Genomic DNA, 18,110 nt, shown 5'->3' on the forward strand with positions numbered 1-18,110 from the left:
GTTTGATGTACGACTCTCATTGAACGCCAGACGCTGCCATATAGAAAGAATTGGTAGAAAAGAGAGGTCCAAAGGACCCAAGAACAGTGCGATGAAATGACACAGTCAGACTGTAGTCCATGTCGTCACGTATTGTCCACAAGTCCTGGACCCCATCATCCGTCACATCATATCCACCCATGCGAAACGAAAAAGAGTTTGCCATGCTCCCACGCAATTAATGAGCGGGCTCGTTGGCGGGAGTCGATGTATCAGACTGCTCGCGCTTTTCTTTCAACTTCTTCTCCGCCGCCGCAGATATCCGCGTCAGCTCGCCTACAAATGACTGGCCCCAAAAGGCACTGCACCCATAAATCAACATTTGAATCCCCATGACAACGCTCTCAAGGTGATCAAAGCTTACCTGGTATACTTGTTGACATAACGCTCGAGCTTGCTGTAGCTAATGGCACGTTGCTCATCGCCCATGGTGACCGCATCATGAATGGCACCGGCCAGTTCTTCCGTATTCCACGGGTTGATAATCAGACTTCCATTCAGACTCTGAGCGGCACCAGTAAATTCTGACAGGATCATGACTCCGTGACGCTTCTGTTGGCAGGCAATATACTCAAATGACACCAGGTTCATGCCGTCCCGGGTTGATGATACGAGGCAGACGTCAGAGACAGCGTACAACGCAATGAGCTCGTCAAAGGAGACGGATTTGTGCATGAAATGAATCGGCATAAATTCAATGGTGCCTTGCAGGTGTCAGAATTAGTTCTCTTTGGAGGATTGGGTCGCATTGTAACATACCAAATTTTCCATTGATCCGACCAACTAGCTCGTTGACCACGGCCCGAAGGTTCTGGTACTCCTCGACGTCTTGTCGACTTGGCACAGCAACCTGAACAAGCACCACCTTGCCGATCCACTCTGGATGTTCAGTCAAGAAAATCTCCAATGCGTGCAGCTTCTGCGGGACACCCTTGATGTAGTCCAAACGATCGACACCGACAATCAATTTGACACCCTGGAACTTGCGCTCTAGGGTAGCAATACGCTCTTGCACCTTGGGCTTCTTGAGACCTTCGGTGAATTTTTCGGGGTCGATACCGATAGGAAAAGCGCCGACAGAGACCATTTTGCCTTGGAATTCAACACCATTGGGCGTGGTACTCAGGCCCCTGCACAGACTTGTTAGCTCAAACTGTTATGGCCTTTTATTTTCACACAACAGAGTGCATACAAGATTCGCGAGCAACTGCTCAAAAAGTGTCGCGCGTAATCGTACGTGTGAAAGCCGACCAGGTCGCAGTGTAGGACACCAAGCAAGAGCTCGTTTCGGACGGGAAGGATACGGTAAATTTCACTACTGGGAAACGGCGTGTGGAGGAAAAAGCCGATCTTGACATTGTGCTTTGTATTGCCAATTTCCTCTCGCAGCATCGACGGCAGGAGCATCAAATGGTAGTCGTGGACCCAGACGAGGTCACCGTCATTGACTTGACTCGCAATGGCTCGCGCAAAGAGCCGATTGGCTTCCCGGTATGCATTCCAAGCCGATTCGTTGAAGACAATCTCACCAGGGTGGTAATGGAACAAGGGCCAAAGGATCGAATCTGTAGCAGTCACACCAGGTCAGCGCTGGGTCCAGTTGAACCAACGGTCAAAGGGCCAAAGCATTCTCACGGTTCCGCACGTACTTGAGAATCCATTGTAATGCAAATCCGCGAGTTCGTCGTCAATGAAGACGGGAATCGCATTGTATTCCTCCAGCAATCTATTTCGCACATGCTGCTCTTCGTCCACAGGGACCTCGAGACCGGGCCAGCCATACCACTGAAACGTGGTCGCCTTAGACAGGCCACTCAGTCCACTGACCAAACCTCCAGAGGACATGGAGAAGTCATAGCTGCCATCATCAGATCGTTTTATTGTGATCGGCAGACGATTGGATACAAGCAAGAGTCTCGACTCCGGTTTTACCTCGGACGATTCGTTTGACATGTTTGCTCGTCAGTATTTTTGTTCAACAAAACGAAAATATAAGTCTCCGGAATGCGGCTGGTCGCTTTGTCGGCGTTTGTGTAGATTTTGGAGATTTCGTACTTTTCCACGAGCTCCGTTCCGTCGGATCAGAGGAAAGCCAAAGGAACTTGACAGTAGCGGTGGAGAATAGGAAAGGCTGTCAAATAGTGTAGCGGAGTGTCAAATATCTGGTGATGGTAGAAATATCCTAATTAACGACTACATGAAGCAGCGTTGTCGGGTTGGAGGAGAGCATAAACAGCGAGAAGGTGAGGAAACGAAGGGAACAGAGATCGAACGTCAGGTTTGTTCGGGACACGATCGGGGTGCGACGCCAAGAGCGGGGAGACGAAAACTAGGTTTCTCCACACGGAATCGAGCAATAAAAAATATCGCTCAGCAGAAGAATAGAGGAGGGTGGGAATGCGTGAATTAAAAAAGAGATAGCAGAATGGATAGGAAAGGAGGGGACGAAAAGATGAGGTGAGGTGCGTCGTATTGCGTGGTTGAGCTTGTGGTGGTCAAGTGGAAGGTTGTGGTGGTTCTAGGCGCGACTGTTGTCGGGTATAACCGTCCAGTCGCGGAGGAGAGGAGGGTTCGTTACAGCTACCAGGTTCAATGGGATGGGGATAGTGGGGGAGCTATTACGATACTATTCCTGTGTCCAAGGCACAGAGAGGGCATAGTGAGGCATTCTTTCAGTCTTCTTTACACTTTCCACGTATGTTCTTGAAATGAATGCTGGGGGGCGGATTTAGTTGGGTGGACGCAGATTATTGCGAGAGCTTTACGTAGCTTGAGCTGCAGAGGTTAACTAGCACCCTAACGGGCCTAGAAGATTCCTTGCTTGACTTTTTTTGGCGGGTTGAGAGAGGAGAGAAAGCCAAGAGCGCCCAGAAGAATAGGTAATCCCAATCAGTCTTTTCGCTCTGACGAGCTGAAGCCACTGACCTTGGAAATGCATGTCCCAAGGATGACGGCGCAGATATCAAGTTTCTCTTGCTTCAGATCTTTTCCCATGTGCTGCGAAAATTTTCTTTGGCAGGAGAGAGAGTGGGGACTCGGATGACAGACAGGCAGACCTCGGACTGGGGGAGAGCTGTGCCAGGCTGTTTAGTGTGGGTATAAGTATTCGATACTTATCCTCCAGCCAATCTTCAAGTGTAGTTACGAGGTCTCCACTACTCTTTTCGCCTGGACATCTCCTGACGCCATAACCAGGACCCTGCAGTGGATGATGCAACCCGTCACGATGATGCAGAAACCTCATTTACTTACTGCCCACAGGACACCCAGAAGTATCTCATCTTAAAGGTAGGAAATCCCACAAGAACAGTTGTTCATTAGACTAGCGAACAATGCAGGGGAGAGAGTATTTGAAAGCGTTTTGATTTTCTTGCCAATATCTTTGCCAATCTTGCTATCTCTCAGGGCTCTACGTCTACACGGTGTCACCCAACGTATACACTGCACCCTACTGATATTCTAATGCGCCAATAACATACCTTACTTGTACGCCCCAATGTGACGCATGAGTACTACCTAGTTATCTCCAGCGACCCAGGCATCACATATTTTGACGGTTTTACCCTGTTCGTACGGCAAATGCGGAGAAGTAGAATGAAGATTTGGCATAGTCCTTTATACTCACCATAGCAGCCGCATTGATATATATATAAAAAGCGCCACGCATTGAAACTTTTCCGCCAGTACACCTCTATGGAAATGCGGGGAACGCCAATTGCCCCGACCTGCGACATATCAGGCAGAGGCTCTAGTCTTCATTGTACTGTTCTCTACCTGGCGCCCCGCCATTCTGGACGGGCTAGGGTCTTCGTAAGAATGAATTTGGGTTTAACCTAAATTTGAACCTGCGCAAGGGGAATGCAAGTCGATGCAGATCGACCGTGCCCTACGGTGGAAAAGGGATATTTCTGGCCAGATTACTGTGCCTCTTAGAAGGCGTCAAAGAGTGGTGCAATTGGATCCAAGCAATATAGTCGTTGGATACCTTAGCTATAAGTACTGAGAGGGGTTCCCTGCTGTATGGGGGGACCCGGTAGCGGTTCCCAGGGGAGATAGCTGGGTACATGGCAGTACACATGGCAGCAGATCTACAGCGACGGAGTAGAATCCCCGCAAGCCGTCGTATGGAAAGCATGAAGGTTGCCAAACCCCTGAACTCACTACTCCTGCTCAACGATCCTAGTAAACGGAGTCTATACCTTTTGAATAGATATGGAGTCTCTAGTGATACGAAAATAAAATGATGCTCTAAGCTCCCTTTGTGTTTCCGCGTCCGACGGATTGCTACGGTAAACCTCAATTTGTATAGAGAAGCTCATCCACGGCAATCTCCATTCCCCGCGTCATTTGCCCGCCTGACGCGAACTCCACGCGTTTTCCCCCACAAAGCTACGGAGTACTCGCCCTGGAAGCCATTGGCCTGCGATCTAAGCTATCATGTCTGACTCGGAAGCGTCCGACGCCACCCCAGGCTCACCAGTACTTGAAAAGGGTCTCCGCGATGTCGTCAGGGCGGTATTTACTGCCTCAACCTTTCAGCCCGAGGAGCTGACGGTAAGGCGCATGCGCGCGGCGGCCGAAGATGCTCTCAGTCTCCCTGCCAATTTCTTCAAGAAGCACGATGAATGGAACCAAAGGAGCAAGGAGATCATACAATCCGAAGCTGTGAATAATTTCCTACGTTTTTAAGGTACTTTATTTTAACAATTGCTAACGTGTGTATATTGCGCAGGAAGCTCAGCATGCGCGACGGGAAGAAGAAACAACAGCTGCCGTGGGAGCCTCAGCGAATTCTAAACAAGATACCTCCACCAAGTCAGCCAAATCAGCCGTAAAGAAAACGTCTACGTCAAGTCGAGGCACGAAACGCGCATCACCGGACAGCAAACCCGCAGCCCGGAAACGGCAGAAGAAGCAGCCTACCCGAGAATCTGAGATCGAAGAGGAGCAACCCGTTTCGGAGAAGGAGAGCGAGGAAGATGAGGCCCCAAAGAAGCCCCAGAGCAAGACTGGTAGGGCAAAACGTCGCAGCGTAGAGTCAGACTCTGAGGTGTCAGGCTCAGACGTAGAAGAGTCAAACAAGGTGGCCACGAAGAATACCAGCAGCAAGTCAACAGAAAACAGCACAGATGAAAAGCTATCACCTCCGCCGGAATCCGAGAGCGAGCTATCCGAGCTGATTGACGAAGGGCCCGTCAGAAAGAAAGGGAAGAAACAGATCGCATCCTCAGCAACAGCAGGCAAGAAGGGCGGGAAGAACAAATCGGCAAAGTTATCCAAGGATACTTCTGACCTCGATCCTCAGGATGCCGAAATCAAGCGACTCCAATCGTGGTTACTCAAATGCGGCATTCGAAAAATGTGGTATCGGGAGCTGGCTCCATATGATACCAAGAATGCCAAGATTGCACATCTGCGAGACATGCTCAAGGAGGCGGGCATGGAAGGCAGATTTTCAGCAGAAAAAGCCAAGCAAATAAAAGAAGAACGGGAGCTTAAAGCGGAACTCGAGGCGGTACAAGAGGGCGCCAAGCAATGGGGTCACTCCGGCAGTGAAAATGAGGAGGATGGCACCGATTCCGGCAGAAAGCCACGAAGAAGGCTGGCAAGGGGACTCCGAGAGCTGGACTTCCTCGGCGATGATGATGGAGAGGAGACAGACTGATTTGTAGAATTCGTCCGAAATGGCAAGGCAACGGCTAGATACAGGGTGGCAGTTCGTTGCATAGAGTCGTATTAAAATACCAGCAGTCATCCGCAGATGAGCCCATCATATCTTAGCCGGATGGTAATTTATAAAGTAATAAGGCTCATGACGATGCTATAGTGAGAATGATAGATTATGCATCTGATAGAAGCTTGGCTCCGCTCATTTTCTGAGCCATTAAGCTAAAGACTGCAACAGAAGACATGAATAAGACGAGATTATAAAACTAGACAGTCAGCTTCATTAGTTGGATACTGAAGACACAATCAACGCACAGCATTTCTTGAGTAAGCATTTTCTTCTGCCTCAGTCCGAGATTCGACAAACAAGCGCCGTAGATTAGGCAGATTCAACGCCTTAAGATGGTTGTCAGACAAAAGCTTAACCACTCAATATGATAGAATGCGAACTCACCATTCCGCCACTTTAAGAAGTGTCGACAAAATCTAAAGCTTTGAATTGTTGAATTTATAGGAATCTTGGGATATGTTTAATTTTTGAGCATTATCGATGCATTGTCAATATTCGAACATTGACTATGCCTACAGAATGAATGAGTGGTGGTGGTCTTGTCGATCTGCCATGACAAGCTTCCCCAAACTCGGCAATTTGTCACTTTCAAGCCAAACGGGCTCTTGGACGACGTAGGAGGGTCCCTGCTCGGACCTTAGGCCAGGAATACATCAACAACAGCGACCAGTCTCACAAATCAATTCGACAACAGCAACGACCACGATCCCCCTATCATCTGCAGACAATTTGAATTTCTTGTGCATGCGGTTTTAGTGTGGTCGTCATCTGCACCCTTGAGAGATGGCGGCGAGTCGGATTAGGAGCGCCTTCGCGGTGCCCCGAAAGGGCGAGACCTTTGAACTGAGGGCAGGCCTAGTGTATGAGAATCCATGTATTTGATGGATTGAGAGCACGCTGACAATCAGGGAAGCTCGCAATATGCCTACGAAAGGTGCGCCCCGAAGAGATGTTTCACAAAGATGACATGTCGCTGAATGCCTAGCAGGAAGGAAGCCATCCAGAAGACCATCATGTCCATGACCCTGGGCAAAGATGTTTCCGCATTGTTTCCGGATGTTCTTAAGAACATTGCTACACCTGATCTCGATCAGAAGAAGCTCGTATACTTATATCTCATGTACGGCGATACCCCGCATTTGACCGGCGCAATAAGGGGAAGATGGATCCGCTGATATGACCATTTCTCCGGCTTCTAGGAATTATGCCAAATCGCATCCCGATCTTTGCATTCTTGCCGTAAACACATTTGTACAGGACGCTGAAGACCCGAATCCGCTAGTCCGCGCTCTGGCCATCCGAACAATGGGCTGTATAAGAGTAGATAAGATGGTTGATTACATGGAGGACCCTCTACGGAAAACATTACGAGACGAATCGCCATACGTTCGCAAGACGGCTGCGATTTGTGTGGCGAAGCTCTTCGACTTGAATCCCACACTATGCATTGAGAACGGCTTCCTAGACACTCTCAAGGAATTGATTGGTGATCCGAATCCCATGGTGGTAGCCAACTCTGTGACAGCGCTCAAGGAGATCAACGACTCGGCACCTGAGACGAAGGCATTGGTCATCACATCACATACATTGAAGAAAATGCTGATGGCTCTCAATGAGTGTACGGAGTGGGGTAGAGTGACAATCTTGAGTACTCTTGCGGAATACCATGCATCAGACGTCAAGGAATCGGAGCATATCTGTGAAAGAGTGTCGCCACAGTTTCAGCATGCTAACCCAAGCGTTGTCCTTGCAGCCGTCAAGGTAGTCTTTTTGCACATGAGAGCAGTCAACTCGGAATTAAATAAACAATATTTGCGAAAAATGGCTCCTCCTTTAGGTATGCTGGACCGAGCGCTGGCCCTTCGATAATTAATGGTCTTGCTGACAACTTGCAGTGACACTGGTATCATCTGCACCTGAAGTGCAATATGTCGCACTCCGAAATATCGAACTCATCCTGCAAAAGCAGCCGGATATCCTTACCAAGGAATTACGAGTATTCTTTTGCAAGTACAATGACCCGCCGTACGTCAAGCTTCAAAAGCTCGACATCATGGTTCGGATCGCCAGCGAGAAGAACATGGACCAGCTCCTCGCCGAGCTGAAAGAGTATGCGCTTGAAGTCGACATGGACTTTGTTCGTCGTGCAGTCAAGGCTATTGGCCAGGTAGCAATCAAACTGGAGGCGGCGAGCGAAAAGTGCGTCAATGTCTTACTCGACCTCATTGCCACCAAAGTCAACTATGTCGTGCAGGAAGCGATTGTGGTTGTCAAGGACATTTTCCGAAAATATCCTGGCTACGAAGGCATCATTCCGACGTTATGCCAATGCATCGATGAGCTGGATGAACCCAATGCGCGGGCTTCCCTCATCTGGATTGTGGGCGAATACGCCGAGAAGATTAACAACGCCAACGAAATTCTTTCCGGATTCGTAGAAGGATTCAATGAGGAGTTTACTCCTGTAAGCTCTTTTTTTTCCCCACCCTTTTCATCTTTTCTAAACCCTGAGCCCAATGTACTAATTCCCACAGGTACAACTCCAAATCCTGACGGCCGTGGTTAAGCTTTTCCTGAAGAAGCCCGATCAAGGCCAAGGCTTGGTCCAAAAGGCGCTACAAGCTGCTACAGCGGAAAACGATAACCCCGACATTCGAGACCGCGCATACGTCTACTGGCGATTACTTTCCAGTGATCCGCAAATAACAAAGGTATGTTCTCTCCCTATTTCTTACCAATAATCTTACCGCAAGCTACAACCAGTGACCTAACTTTGGATGTTACAGAACGTTGTATTGTCAGACAAACCAGCCATTACTTCCACCATTCCTTCGCTCCCTCCCGCTCTCCTCGATCGACTCCTCAACGAACTCTCTTCGCTCGCATCCGTGTATCACAGGCTTCCCGAAACATTTATCGGCCAAGGTCGCTTTGGCGCCGAAGCCATGCAAAAGGCCGCCATCGAGTACGTCCTATTTGCTCTCTTTTTGCCCCTCAATTGTCCACTTTATCTCCTTCTCCTATTGCTCTTTTCCCGGCGCCCCACATTACCCCTTTCACCCGCGTCTTACCTCCCACCTTCCTCCCAAGCCAGCCGGGCAGGCTTTGTGTATGTACACATCACTAACCCCCATCAAACAGAGAGCAAATGCAAAACGCGCGCGAGAACCCCCTGGCGGCCAACGCCGCCGCTACCGCTGCCGCCGTCGTCTCCGGCGGTCCCGCCCCGACCGCAAACGCCGAAAACCTGCTCGACATCGACTTTGACGGCGCCGCTCCTGCATCTGCCCAGAAACAGCCCCAGCCGGGCCTCACGGGCCTGGAAGGTCTCGGCGGAACGCCAGTCCGCATCGAGTCTCCCGCTGTCGGTGCTGGCCTAGGTGCCCCTCCTCCTCCTGCTCCTGCTCCTGCTCCTGCTGGACCTTCTGCTGCTGCGGCTGCTGCTGCTCCCGCAAGTGCAAGCACACCCGCGTCGAACAACGCACTAGACGACCTCATGGGCGTGTTTGGCTCAAGTGGCGGCGCGGCCCCTCCCGCTGCTGCGGCTGCGGCTGCGGCTGCACCGAATGGCGGCGCCGGTCTCGCCGGGCTGGGCGGTTTCGGCGGCCTCGGCGATTTAAGCAGTCTAGGAGGAGGCGCAGCAAATGGGTCGAACGATTTAATGAATGGTCTGGCGGGTCTGGATCTGGGCGGTACGGGTGCTGCAGGACAAGGGCAAGGACAAGGACAAGCTGGAGGACAACAGCAACAACAGCAACAACAACAGCCAAAGAAGAATAATGAGGACATATTAGGACTTTTCTAGAGAGAAAAAAGGAAAAGCAAAATACTCTTGTCATACCGTCTGTTTTGTTCCTCTTTTTCCAGACTTGAACACATTATCTTTAAAATTTAATCCTGTTCTATAAAGAGAGTTTTCCTCGGAGTAGTATCATTCACTAGTGGTTATATTCGAACTCGTGGCAAAGAGAACTTTCCGTGAAAAGGATAATCAAAGTTCTGAATGTACGTATCGGTGATATGGATTTTTTTTATCTAGAGATTACACCAGACGAAGGTGAAATATTTCCCGTTTTATCAAACATACTAGTATCGAATGTATAAATGAGAAGAACAGAAAAAAAGAAAAGGGAGACCGGAGAACGCTATGCTACATGACCACACACAGGGGATGGAAGGAAGAGAGAGAGAGAGAGTAAAAACCAAGACTCGTTGGGATAGAGATTGAGAGAAATAAGATGATAAGGATGAAAAGAGAAAGGGGGGAAGTGAGCTGAGAAAAGAGAAGACCAGACGACTGCTCTACTTGTAGAAATCGAACCTAGGGAGCCATAGTGTTAGTAAACAAGTTGCGAAAAAAAGACTGCAAGGTTGAATGAGAAGAAAAACGTACTTGTCTTGCTCTCCGCCACCCTTGACTTGGCTTGAATACGCATCGTCCAGATCGGACTGGATGATATTGTATCGGTTTTTCCGCACGGCTCGAAGACCAGCCTCTTGCATAATAGCGGCAATGACGGCACCAGAAAGGGGATCGTTGCGGATAATCAGCGAGTCCAAGTCGACTTCAGGGGCAAGAGACATTTTGGATGCAACCGTGGTGAAAATGAGTCGTCGCTCTCTCCGGTCTCGCAGCGAGGGGAACTCAATCTTTCGGTCAAGACGACCGGGTCGTAGCAGCGCAGGGTCAAGAGTATCTGCTCGGTTCGTGGCCATGATGACTTTGACGTTGCTTGACTGGTCGAAACCGTCCATCTGGTTGAGCAACTCGAGAAGAATACGCTGGACTTCTCGGTCGGCACCCGTCTGGGCGTCGAAACGCTTCGTGGCGATGGCGTCAATCTCGTCGATGAAGATGATTGAAGGAGAGTTCTCCCGCGCCATACGGAATACGTCTCGAACCATTCGTGGACCTTCACCCAGGTATTTCTGAACAAACTCCGATCCAACGACACGGATAAAACTTGCGGTGGTGTTGTTGGCGACAGCCTTGACAAGCATAGTCTTGCCTGTACCGGGGGGTCCGTAGAGAAGCACTCCGCGAGGTGGATCGATACCTGTAAACGATTAGTAAGTAAGAGCCTTGTCCGTCATAACCGGCGGCAAGAAAGAAGGGAGCGAGAAGGAGTTGGGTATCTGGTGCGATGACGAACCAATCTGCTTGTATAGATCGAATTGCTGGAGCGGAAGCTCGACAGCCTCTCGAATCTCCTGCTTCTGCATATCTAAACCACCGACATCCGCGTATGTAATATCCGGTTTCTCATCGGCTCCAAGCATAGCAATCGAGGAGTCTGCCTCTGGCGGAAGAATATCGACGAGGGAGTTTGAGTGGCGGTGCAAAGCAACCGAGGAAGAGGGCTTGAGCTTCTCTCGATCGAGCGTCGAAAGGATTCGCACGACATAGTTCGATCCGGTTGATGATTGAACGATTCCAGTGCTTGAGCGAGTTTAGTACAAAGGTATATAACGTATCATCTCCAGCGCACACTTACTTTTGGTCGATGGCTTCCATAAATTGTCCAATCACCAGAGGAACACTCTGGATACGCTTAATCTCCTCCTGGGCCCGCACAAGCTCTCTCTTCAGACTCCTACAACTTCCAGTCAGATCTAATCACCAAAGGGCTCCAAGCATGCGCATGCGTACCGTTGCTCATCTTTAATGTATTCCTCTTGCAACTTAATATACCTTGAATGCCGTCAGCCGAGGGTCCGATTGATGCTGTAAGTTTCAACTCACTCAAGATGTCGCTGCAGCTTCTTCAGCGTTGAGTATTCGTCGGCGCCATCGGCACCTACACCCTCCAGCGGCTCAATGTTCGGTATCGAAGCAGGAAGCTGCTTCTTGTGAGGCGCGACTTGATTGGCAGGGTTCTGCACTGCAACGTCCGCCATTTTGACTATCCGTCCTCAATGCAATAGGATGATGGTGATGATGCGTTGAAAGATCGCGCTGATTGATAGCTATCGGAAGACACTGCCTGCTGTGCTAGACACCTACGGAGTAGTTCACGTTGACGAGCTGCCGTAATGGTGACCGGGGTCTCACTGGAGGCCGACGTTGTTGTGTCAGCTTAGTCATCTATTTGCCTGCATTTTTTCGCCGTCCATTAAAATATGTCATCTTGCATAAAGTTTTATGCGTTGTGCATAAAATTCTCTGACATTTACCTTCGTAACATGAGGGGAATATGAGGTGAATCCGGACGTTTAGTCGGTTGAATAAATTCCTCTTGCATGCCTTTGCTCAGTGTAAAATTCGTTGCTTGAAAATGTAGATCTTTTGGTCATTTGGTACAATGAGTTTGAACTCCAAGATGTTTCAAGTGCCGGTTTGTAGCCCAGCTCCCCAGGGCTAGGTATTTCACTCTCTGCTCTGTAAATGGAGATGGCATCGGAAATGTTCAGTAAGATCTTTGGTAAATTGGATGTCACGGTTTATAGTGCTTGGAATGCATTTGAATTTGTAACCTTGATTTTTGTTAAAAACCCAAATTAAAAGGAATAAACCCAGTAAATTGAATTATGCTCGGTGCCCTTTTTCAAGGCACCTTAAAAAAAGACCCCCTGATGTACACACCTTCGTCACGGTATAGTACGAAACTTATATTCTAAACATCCAAGTACTAAAGGCAAATTTTGGTTTGGTACAGGTAGGAATTGTAGAGAAATTGACCATTTCCCCCAGTTGTCGTCGGCAGCATTTGAGCCGATGTTACTTGTAGCAAGACCGAAGACTATAGAAGGTCACCCCATTGAAAAATTAGGTTGCCCCATGAATCGAAAAGCTGACGACTTAAATACCTTGTGACGGAATGTTCACTATTTGCCGGGATCTAGATCTTATAATTGAATATTGACTTATTTCAAGGCTTGCTTTTCAGAAGGCGAAGATATCACTTAATCTACAACACAGATCAAAAGAAATGCCATAAAAAGCCCCGATAGTGATGCCTTTCAGGAGGGGAAAAAAGAGGTTTAGATGAGAATAAACACAGAACGATTGCACATGTAAGATCTTGATTCATGCCAACTGGGGTACATGATTGAGAGGTTGCTTCTGGATGGTATATCTCGCACTTCGAGGGCTCGTGGATTTAGTGTCACCGTAGCGCCCAAGTAGCCTGATGCACGGTCCAATCCCAACGGACCGCACCGATCCTTTGGCTGTGTCCGTCAACATGGCGGTGTTGCCTAAAGTATACAGAGTAGGCAGGTACATCGATAATGCAATAAGAAATCACTGTGACAGGATACATTTGAACAGGGATTTTGAATTGTGAGACTCGTCTACTCCTGAAAGGGATTTTAACTGTGGTATGAGCGCCCGGCCTATTGTGCCTTTTGGGCCCAAGCAATTCGACCTATTCGGTCCTATATTGAAAGAGAGGCCTAAAGTGTAGTGGTTGATATCTATTACCAAACAAAAATGGTGCAAGATTCGGTTTGCCAGTCAATACCATGTCCATAATTGAAAGTTTGCTAGCTCTTAAAACAAGGCAACTTGCCGGCGGTCTTATTGACTGTACGACCCCCATAAGTCCGGGCTTGTAAGACGATGGGAGGTCCAATCCGGCCCAGCAATTTGTTCCTTTTATCTCTCATCTTACTGCCAATTTCTGCAGGTATCGTTTTTAAATTCATGTACAAAATCCTCGACTCCTAGTATGGCTATTGACACTGCAGTCCGAAAGCAAAGTAAGATCACGTGATGTCTCTCAAGGTGTCTGATTCCTCTTCTCGTCTTTCCTCTGGTCTTGGGATACTAGTATCTCGGTATAGATCCATTTCTTTAACCAACAGAGAGTGACACAGTCATGGCATGAGGGATCTCCCGCCATTATCGTCGGTGTAGCCTATCAAGTAGGTAAGTTACCTACTCGGAGTATAGGTTAATCATCTGCTGAGACTTCCGTTGTTGTTGGTCATGGCGTCCTAGTCCGAATGCGGCCATAGGCCAAGAATGTACGTGATCAGAAATACTGTGAGTAAGTCAGTACCCCAAGGTGGTTTCATCAAGAGGGAAAGAGGCAGGAGGGAGACCAGAGTGGTACAGTATGGGAGAGAGGCGAGTTAAGGGAATGACTCCCTCTCCTCTTCCCCTTCCCTTCTCTCTCTCAGATTCCCCCAGAAGACCCAGCTTGGCCCACCAATCAACCAACCAACCACCCATCCCCTGGTGCGTCTTCATCGATTCTCTCTCTCTCTCTCTCTGTCTCTGCTATCCTTTTGCTCCTTTTTACTCTTACTATTGCGCCCCGAAAGCCACTCCATTCTCCGACACCCCCCAATAATACCTTCCCCAGTTTTCTTTTCCCCCCCGTTCACACAAGAGACATCATCAACCCACACACCATACACACCGAACGTTCCCCCCCCGTGCTGCAATCTACGGCCAGAGCACGACCCAAAAAGCTAAAATTGCAAATCGAAGGCCTCTGGGGGGAAATCAATCAGACCCTCACAGATTCCCACCCCGACCCGAGTCTTCCTGCACTACCGGAGACCTCAAAGCCAACCATCCATGAATACGCCTTAGGTGAGCACCTCTCATTCCATTCCCGTTGATTCCAGCCTCTTTGCGGCACCTGGCACCTGCTTTTTCCCTTTCGGTCCTCTATTTCTCTTGCTCTGCTCTGTCTGTCGTCCATCGTGGCCACCCCCCGTCCCCTCTAGCCTCGCGTGGTCGATCTGAGCCTGATTCTTGGGCTCTCTGACTCCGCTTTTCACGCACACACGCGTCAGGCGCCCACCCACCGCCCTCCGATCCTTTTTGCCGATTCGTTTTCTTTAAAAATTGCCTGATCACGATCTTCCTTATCTGCTCCAGGCACCGTGTTAGCCGCGTCGCGCGTCTGTCGCTTTGCTCTGGCTCGCCGCGCTGCTTGCTGTGGATGAGGATGATGACCGTGTTGATGCACTCCGCGCCTTGTCCCTAAATGTGCTGGATGACGATGCCGCTATCGCTGTTCGATCCCGGAAATGTTTCGCTGACATAGCCAATCTTGTTTGCGCTTCTTCAGATGGGCTGCTCGTGCTCGTGTAGACATGAGCTCGATGAACTCCAATGGCGTCTTTAATCCTGCCGCCCACGACCCGACCGCTACTCTGTCACCGGCCATGCTCGATCCCTCGACCGCCTTCATGCAGACGCCCAATGCCTTTGACCTAAATCAGCAGATTCAGGCTCAACAGCTGCAACAGCAGCGCATGCAAAACGGCTCTGCGCGCAATCCGACAGGCGCCTTTCACACTCCCGTCTACAATGTCAACCCCATTGTGCCCTCGAAACGGACGCGCGAGGACTCTATCGGCGCTTCACCGCGTCAAACACCCATGGCTGTACCCGGCGCGCTTCCCGGATCGCGCTCGCAAACACCCCAGCAGATGCCCTTTTCCACCTTTGCGACCAATCCGTTGGCCGCTCAACAGATACCCGCCGCTCCAACTCCCTATCAGCACCTCCAACATGGCGCTCCGGCCAATGCGTCACCGTCTCCTATCATGCAGAACCAGCACTTTCGTCCGGCGGCCGCGCCTCCGCGCATGCAAACCGCGTCACCAAGTCCCTTTGCTACTGCCGCCCAGGGCTTTGGTCCTCAGCTGTCCCCCTCGCAGCCTGACCACATGAGTCGCGTGCAGACGCCGCAGAGCGCTGCCTCGACTTTTGTGCCAACGCTGCCATACGGTGCCGGATTTGGCCCCCCTTTTAATCCTCAAATGGCCATGTCGCCCGCTGGTCTTGCGCCGGGTTCGGTGCCTCCGCAGCCTGCTCCGACGCCGACTCCAAACCTTCAGCAGCCCCAGCCCCAGCCTCAGCCTCAGCCACAGCAGCCACAGCAGCAGCAGGGGCAACAACAGCAGCAACAACAACAACTCAATGCGCAGCGCATGTACCAGATGCGCCTGCAACAGCAGCAGCAGCAGTTGCAGGCGAACAGCATGACCATGCAGGGCGGTCGTCCTCAAAGCGCTGGACCCATGCCCCTCGGTACTGCTGGCACCGCCGCGCCCATGCCAAACATGCCTGCAGCAGGTGTCGGCGGCGGCGCTGTGCGGCCGATGCAGGCGATGATGCGGCCCAATAACCCGGAACAATTCATGAAGAACCTGGCCCAATTTATGCACGCCAATGGCCGTCCCTTGAACATGACGCCCATGGTGGCTGACCGCACCATCAATCTCATGCAACTCTACGCTACGGTGATGAAAAATGGTGGGTTCAAAAAGGTAACCACCATGGGTGCTTGGCCTGCGGTTGCCGCGGCGTTACAGTTCCCTCCCATGCAGTATCCGACGGCGCCGCAGGAGATCAAGGCCCACTACGAGCGTAACCTGATGCTGTATGAGAGTACATTTTGGCAAATGCAGCGACAAAAGGTTATGAACGAGCAGCTGCAGAACATGCAACAGAGCCAGCCCAATATGCCCGGAGCAGGAGGCGTGCAACCGCAAATGTCGCCTCCCAAGCCCATTCCTCAACCCACTGCCGAGCAGCCGCTGCCGCAATCGATATTACCCCAAGAGTCCCTGCCACAGACGCCAATTAAGCAGACCGTGGCCTCTCCAAACAATGTGCGGCCAACGCCGATGAACGGTTATGTCACCCCTCAGCAGCAAGCTCAACTTTCAAGCAAACCGTCATCCATTGGAAGCAGCCAGCACCGAACAAGCCTGAGCCGCCAACTCGAGATGACGCCGCCGCCGCAAGGGCCAAATGCGCAATATCCATCACCGTCTCCTGCCTTTGTCTCCAAACCCCCAAGCATAGCGGCAGCTGAGTCTCCTATGGTGCGGGCCAATGACCAAGCAACACTCCTTCCACCACCACCACCACCAAGTCCCGCGAAACAGCCTGCGCGGCTTCCGACCAATTTCGAGCCCAAAGTTCGCGTCTTAGACACGCATGGCGGTGTTGATGTCGTCACGGCCGGCAACCTCGGCACAGAACTAATCGTGCACAAGCCTGTGGTCCCGAGTTTCACAGAGCTCGGCGTCATTGATATTCATGCCTTGACCATGAGTATCCGCTCCGGTCTACATGCTGAGGTCCGATTAGCGCTGGATACTCTTGCCACTCTCTCGATAGCTCCGCATTTCCAGCTATCTCTCGAGAGCTGTGAAGATCTTGTGGAAGCTTTGATTGACTGTGCCGAAGACCTGATGGAAACTCTGATCAGTGACATTCCCGAGCCTTTAGAGTCCTTGGCCATCGCCCCGTATGAAACCGTTCTTCGCAATTGTCGGACCGAAGTGGACGGTCTACAATCACTTCCCCCTGTTGAATCTTCAGAATATGAACTGGACAGGGCTGTTGACAAGCTCATTTGTATCACAACCCTCCTACGGAACTTTTCGTTTTACGAGACAAACCATCCGATGCTTGTTGACGCCAACGTTCTCAAATCCGTGGCGGCAATCATCAATCAATTGGGGACGCGGCCACGCTTCCTGCGATCGAATGTCAACACTCTCGACGTCATGAAAGACTTGGTGACGTTCTTGTCAAATCTGGCTCAGTCCATCGAGTTGCCTGGAAAAGAGGAAGCGCTCCTCTTTTTGCATTTCCTGCTGTCCTTTGGTCCAAGCCCTGGTCCGACAAACCCTAACAATGACGATGTCATCTTTTCCGCCTACCATCCTTCAATCCATCGCTATCTCCCGCCTGCTGTGGACTGCTTAGCTAAGCTTCTAGCGCGCGATATGCCGAATCGCACCTTTTTCAGAGCGATCTTTGCGGCGGAAAGTACTGGCTCTCCACCTTACGAGCTCCTCACGAGGGCATTCGGCCTCGCTATTTCTCCGATTCCGGAGCACGCCCGCGGGAACCCGATCCCCATTGTCGAAGCAAGGAAGCCTTTTCTCGTCCAGGGACTGCTTGCAGCAGAGATACTTGCTAGCCTTACTCCTGGCCCTGACCATAATCTAGCCAAGTCTTGGCTTTCTTCTGCCGATGGATTCTCTCTGAGTTTGCTCCGTCTCGTATGCCTGTTGAGCACTGACCGGACTCCGCCAAACCAGCGAGCTGCTGGTAGGTCGACCGAGCAAGATGCACAAGCGTATGGTATGATCACCCATCGTGGTATGGCTGTGCTTCAACGACTAGCCGAGAAGGTTCGCAACTCAGATGATCTATCCGTGAAGCTACCGGTGGGAATCTTACCGAAGAAAGAAAGTTTGCTTGGTGCGCTCTTGACAGCAAATATAGATGGCACTGTCGTGCGGCAACTTTGCGCTTATGCCGGGCTAGAGAGCTAACGTAAAAGCATCACACGGTGTTTGGCGTGTTGTAAATCATGGACTCTTTCAAAGAGTCTAGTATATATGTACT

At 50.5% G+C, this 18,110-nt stretch overlaps 5 protein-coding genes across 5 annotated transcripts; 3 read left to right on the plus strand and 2 right to left on the minus strand.

Annotated features, from left to right (window-relative positions):
* Nucleotides 1–217: 217 nt before the first annotated feature.
* Nucleotides 218–1,992, minus strand: L228DRAFT_212016 (glycosyltransferase family 20 protein; the record flags this gene model as incomplete). Its single annotated transcript, XM_018329923.1, has 5 exons — nucleotides 218–341; nucleotides 404–743; nucleotides 799–1,169; nucleotides 1,232–1,604; nucleotides 1,689–1,992. 5 exons carry the CDS (start codon nucleotides 1,990–1,992, stop codon nucleotides 218–220), a joined length of 1,512 nt encoding a protein of 503 aa, XP_018187430.1.
* A 2,346-nt stretch (nucleotides 1,993–4,338) lies between these two features.
* L228DRAFT_283999 (hypothetical protein) lies at nucleotides 4,339–5,944 on the plus strand. Its single transcript, XM_018336174.1, has 2 exons — nucleotides 4,339–4,704; nucleotides 4,772–5,944. Exons 1-2 carry the CDS (start codon nucleotides 4,477–4,479, stop codon nucleotides 5,702–5,704), a joined length of 1,161 nt encoding a protein of 386 aa, XP_018187431.1. The 5' UTR covers nucleotides 4,339–4,476; the 3' UTR covers nucleotides 5,705–5,944.
* Nucleotides 5,945–6,559: 615 nt separating this feature from the next.
* L228DRAFT_211936 (putative AP-1 adaptor complex subunit beta) lies at nucleotides 6,560–9,581 on the plus strand (the record flags this gene model as incomplete). Its single annotated transcript, XM_018329918.1, has 10 exons — nucleotides 6,560–6,636; nucleotides 6,690–6,710; nucleotides 6,762–6,896; nucleotides 6,976–7,613; nucleotides 7,672–8,240; nucleotides 8,311–8,487; nucleotides 8,563–8,741; nucleotides 8,918–9,130; nucleotides 9,239–9,354; nucleotides 9,484–9,581. The coding sequence occupies 10 exons, from the start codon at nucleotides 6,560–6,562 to the stop codon at nucleotides 9,579–9,581; spliced, it is 2,223 nt and encodes a 740-aa protein (XP_018187432.1).
* A 116-nt stretch (nucleotides 9,582–9,697) lies between these two features.
* On the minus strand, nucleotides 9,698–11,787 carry L228DRAFT_248641 (26S proteasome subunit P45). The gene is made up of 6 exons (XM_018332900.1): nucleotides 11,520–11,787; nucleotides 11,427–11,468; nucleotides 11,272–11,370; nucleotides 10,930–11,216; nucleotides 10,170–10,833; nucleotides 9,698–10,097 (listed from the first exon to the last, which is right to left on the minus strand). The coding sequence occupies exons 1-6, from the start codon at nucleotides 11,672–11,674 to the stop codon at nucleotides 10,079–10,081; spliced, it is 1,266 nt and encodes a 421-aa protein (XP_018187433.1). The 5' UTR covers nucleotides 11,675–11,787; the 3' UTR covers nucleotides 9,698–10,078.
* A 3,040-nt stretch (nucleotides 11,788–14,827) lies between these two features.
* L228DRAFT_239811 (hypothetical protein) lies at nucleotides 14,828–18,037 on the plus strand (the record flags this gene model as incomplete). The annotated part of the gene is made up of 1 exon (XM_018331180.1): nucleotides 14,828–18,037. One exon carries the CDS (start codon nucleotides 14,828–14,830, stop codon nucleotides 18,035–18,037), a length of 3,210 nt encoding a protein of 1,069 aa, XP_018187434.1.
* Between the last annotated feature and the right edge of the window lie 73 nt (nucleotides 18,038–18,110).

The sequence above is a fragment of the Xylona heveae genome, assembly GCF_001619985.1.
Source record: "Xylona heveae TC161 unplaced genomic scaffold L228scaffold_7, whole genome shotgun sequence".
NCBI classification, from domain to species: domain Eukaryota; kingdom Fungi; phylum Ascomycota; class Xylonomycetes; order Xylonales; family Xylonaceae; genus Xylona; species Xylona heveae.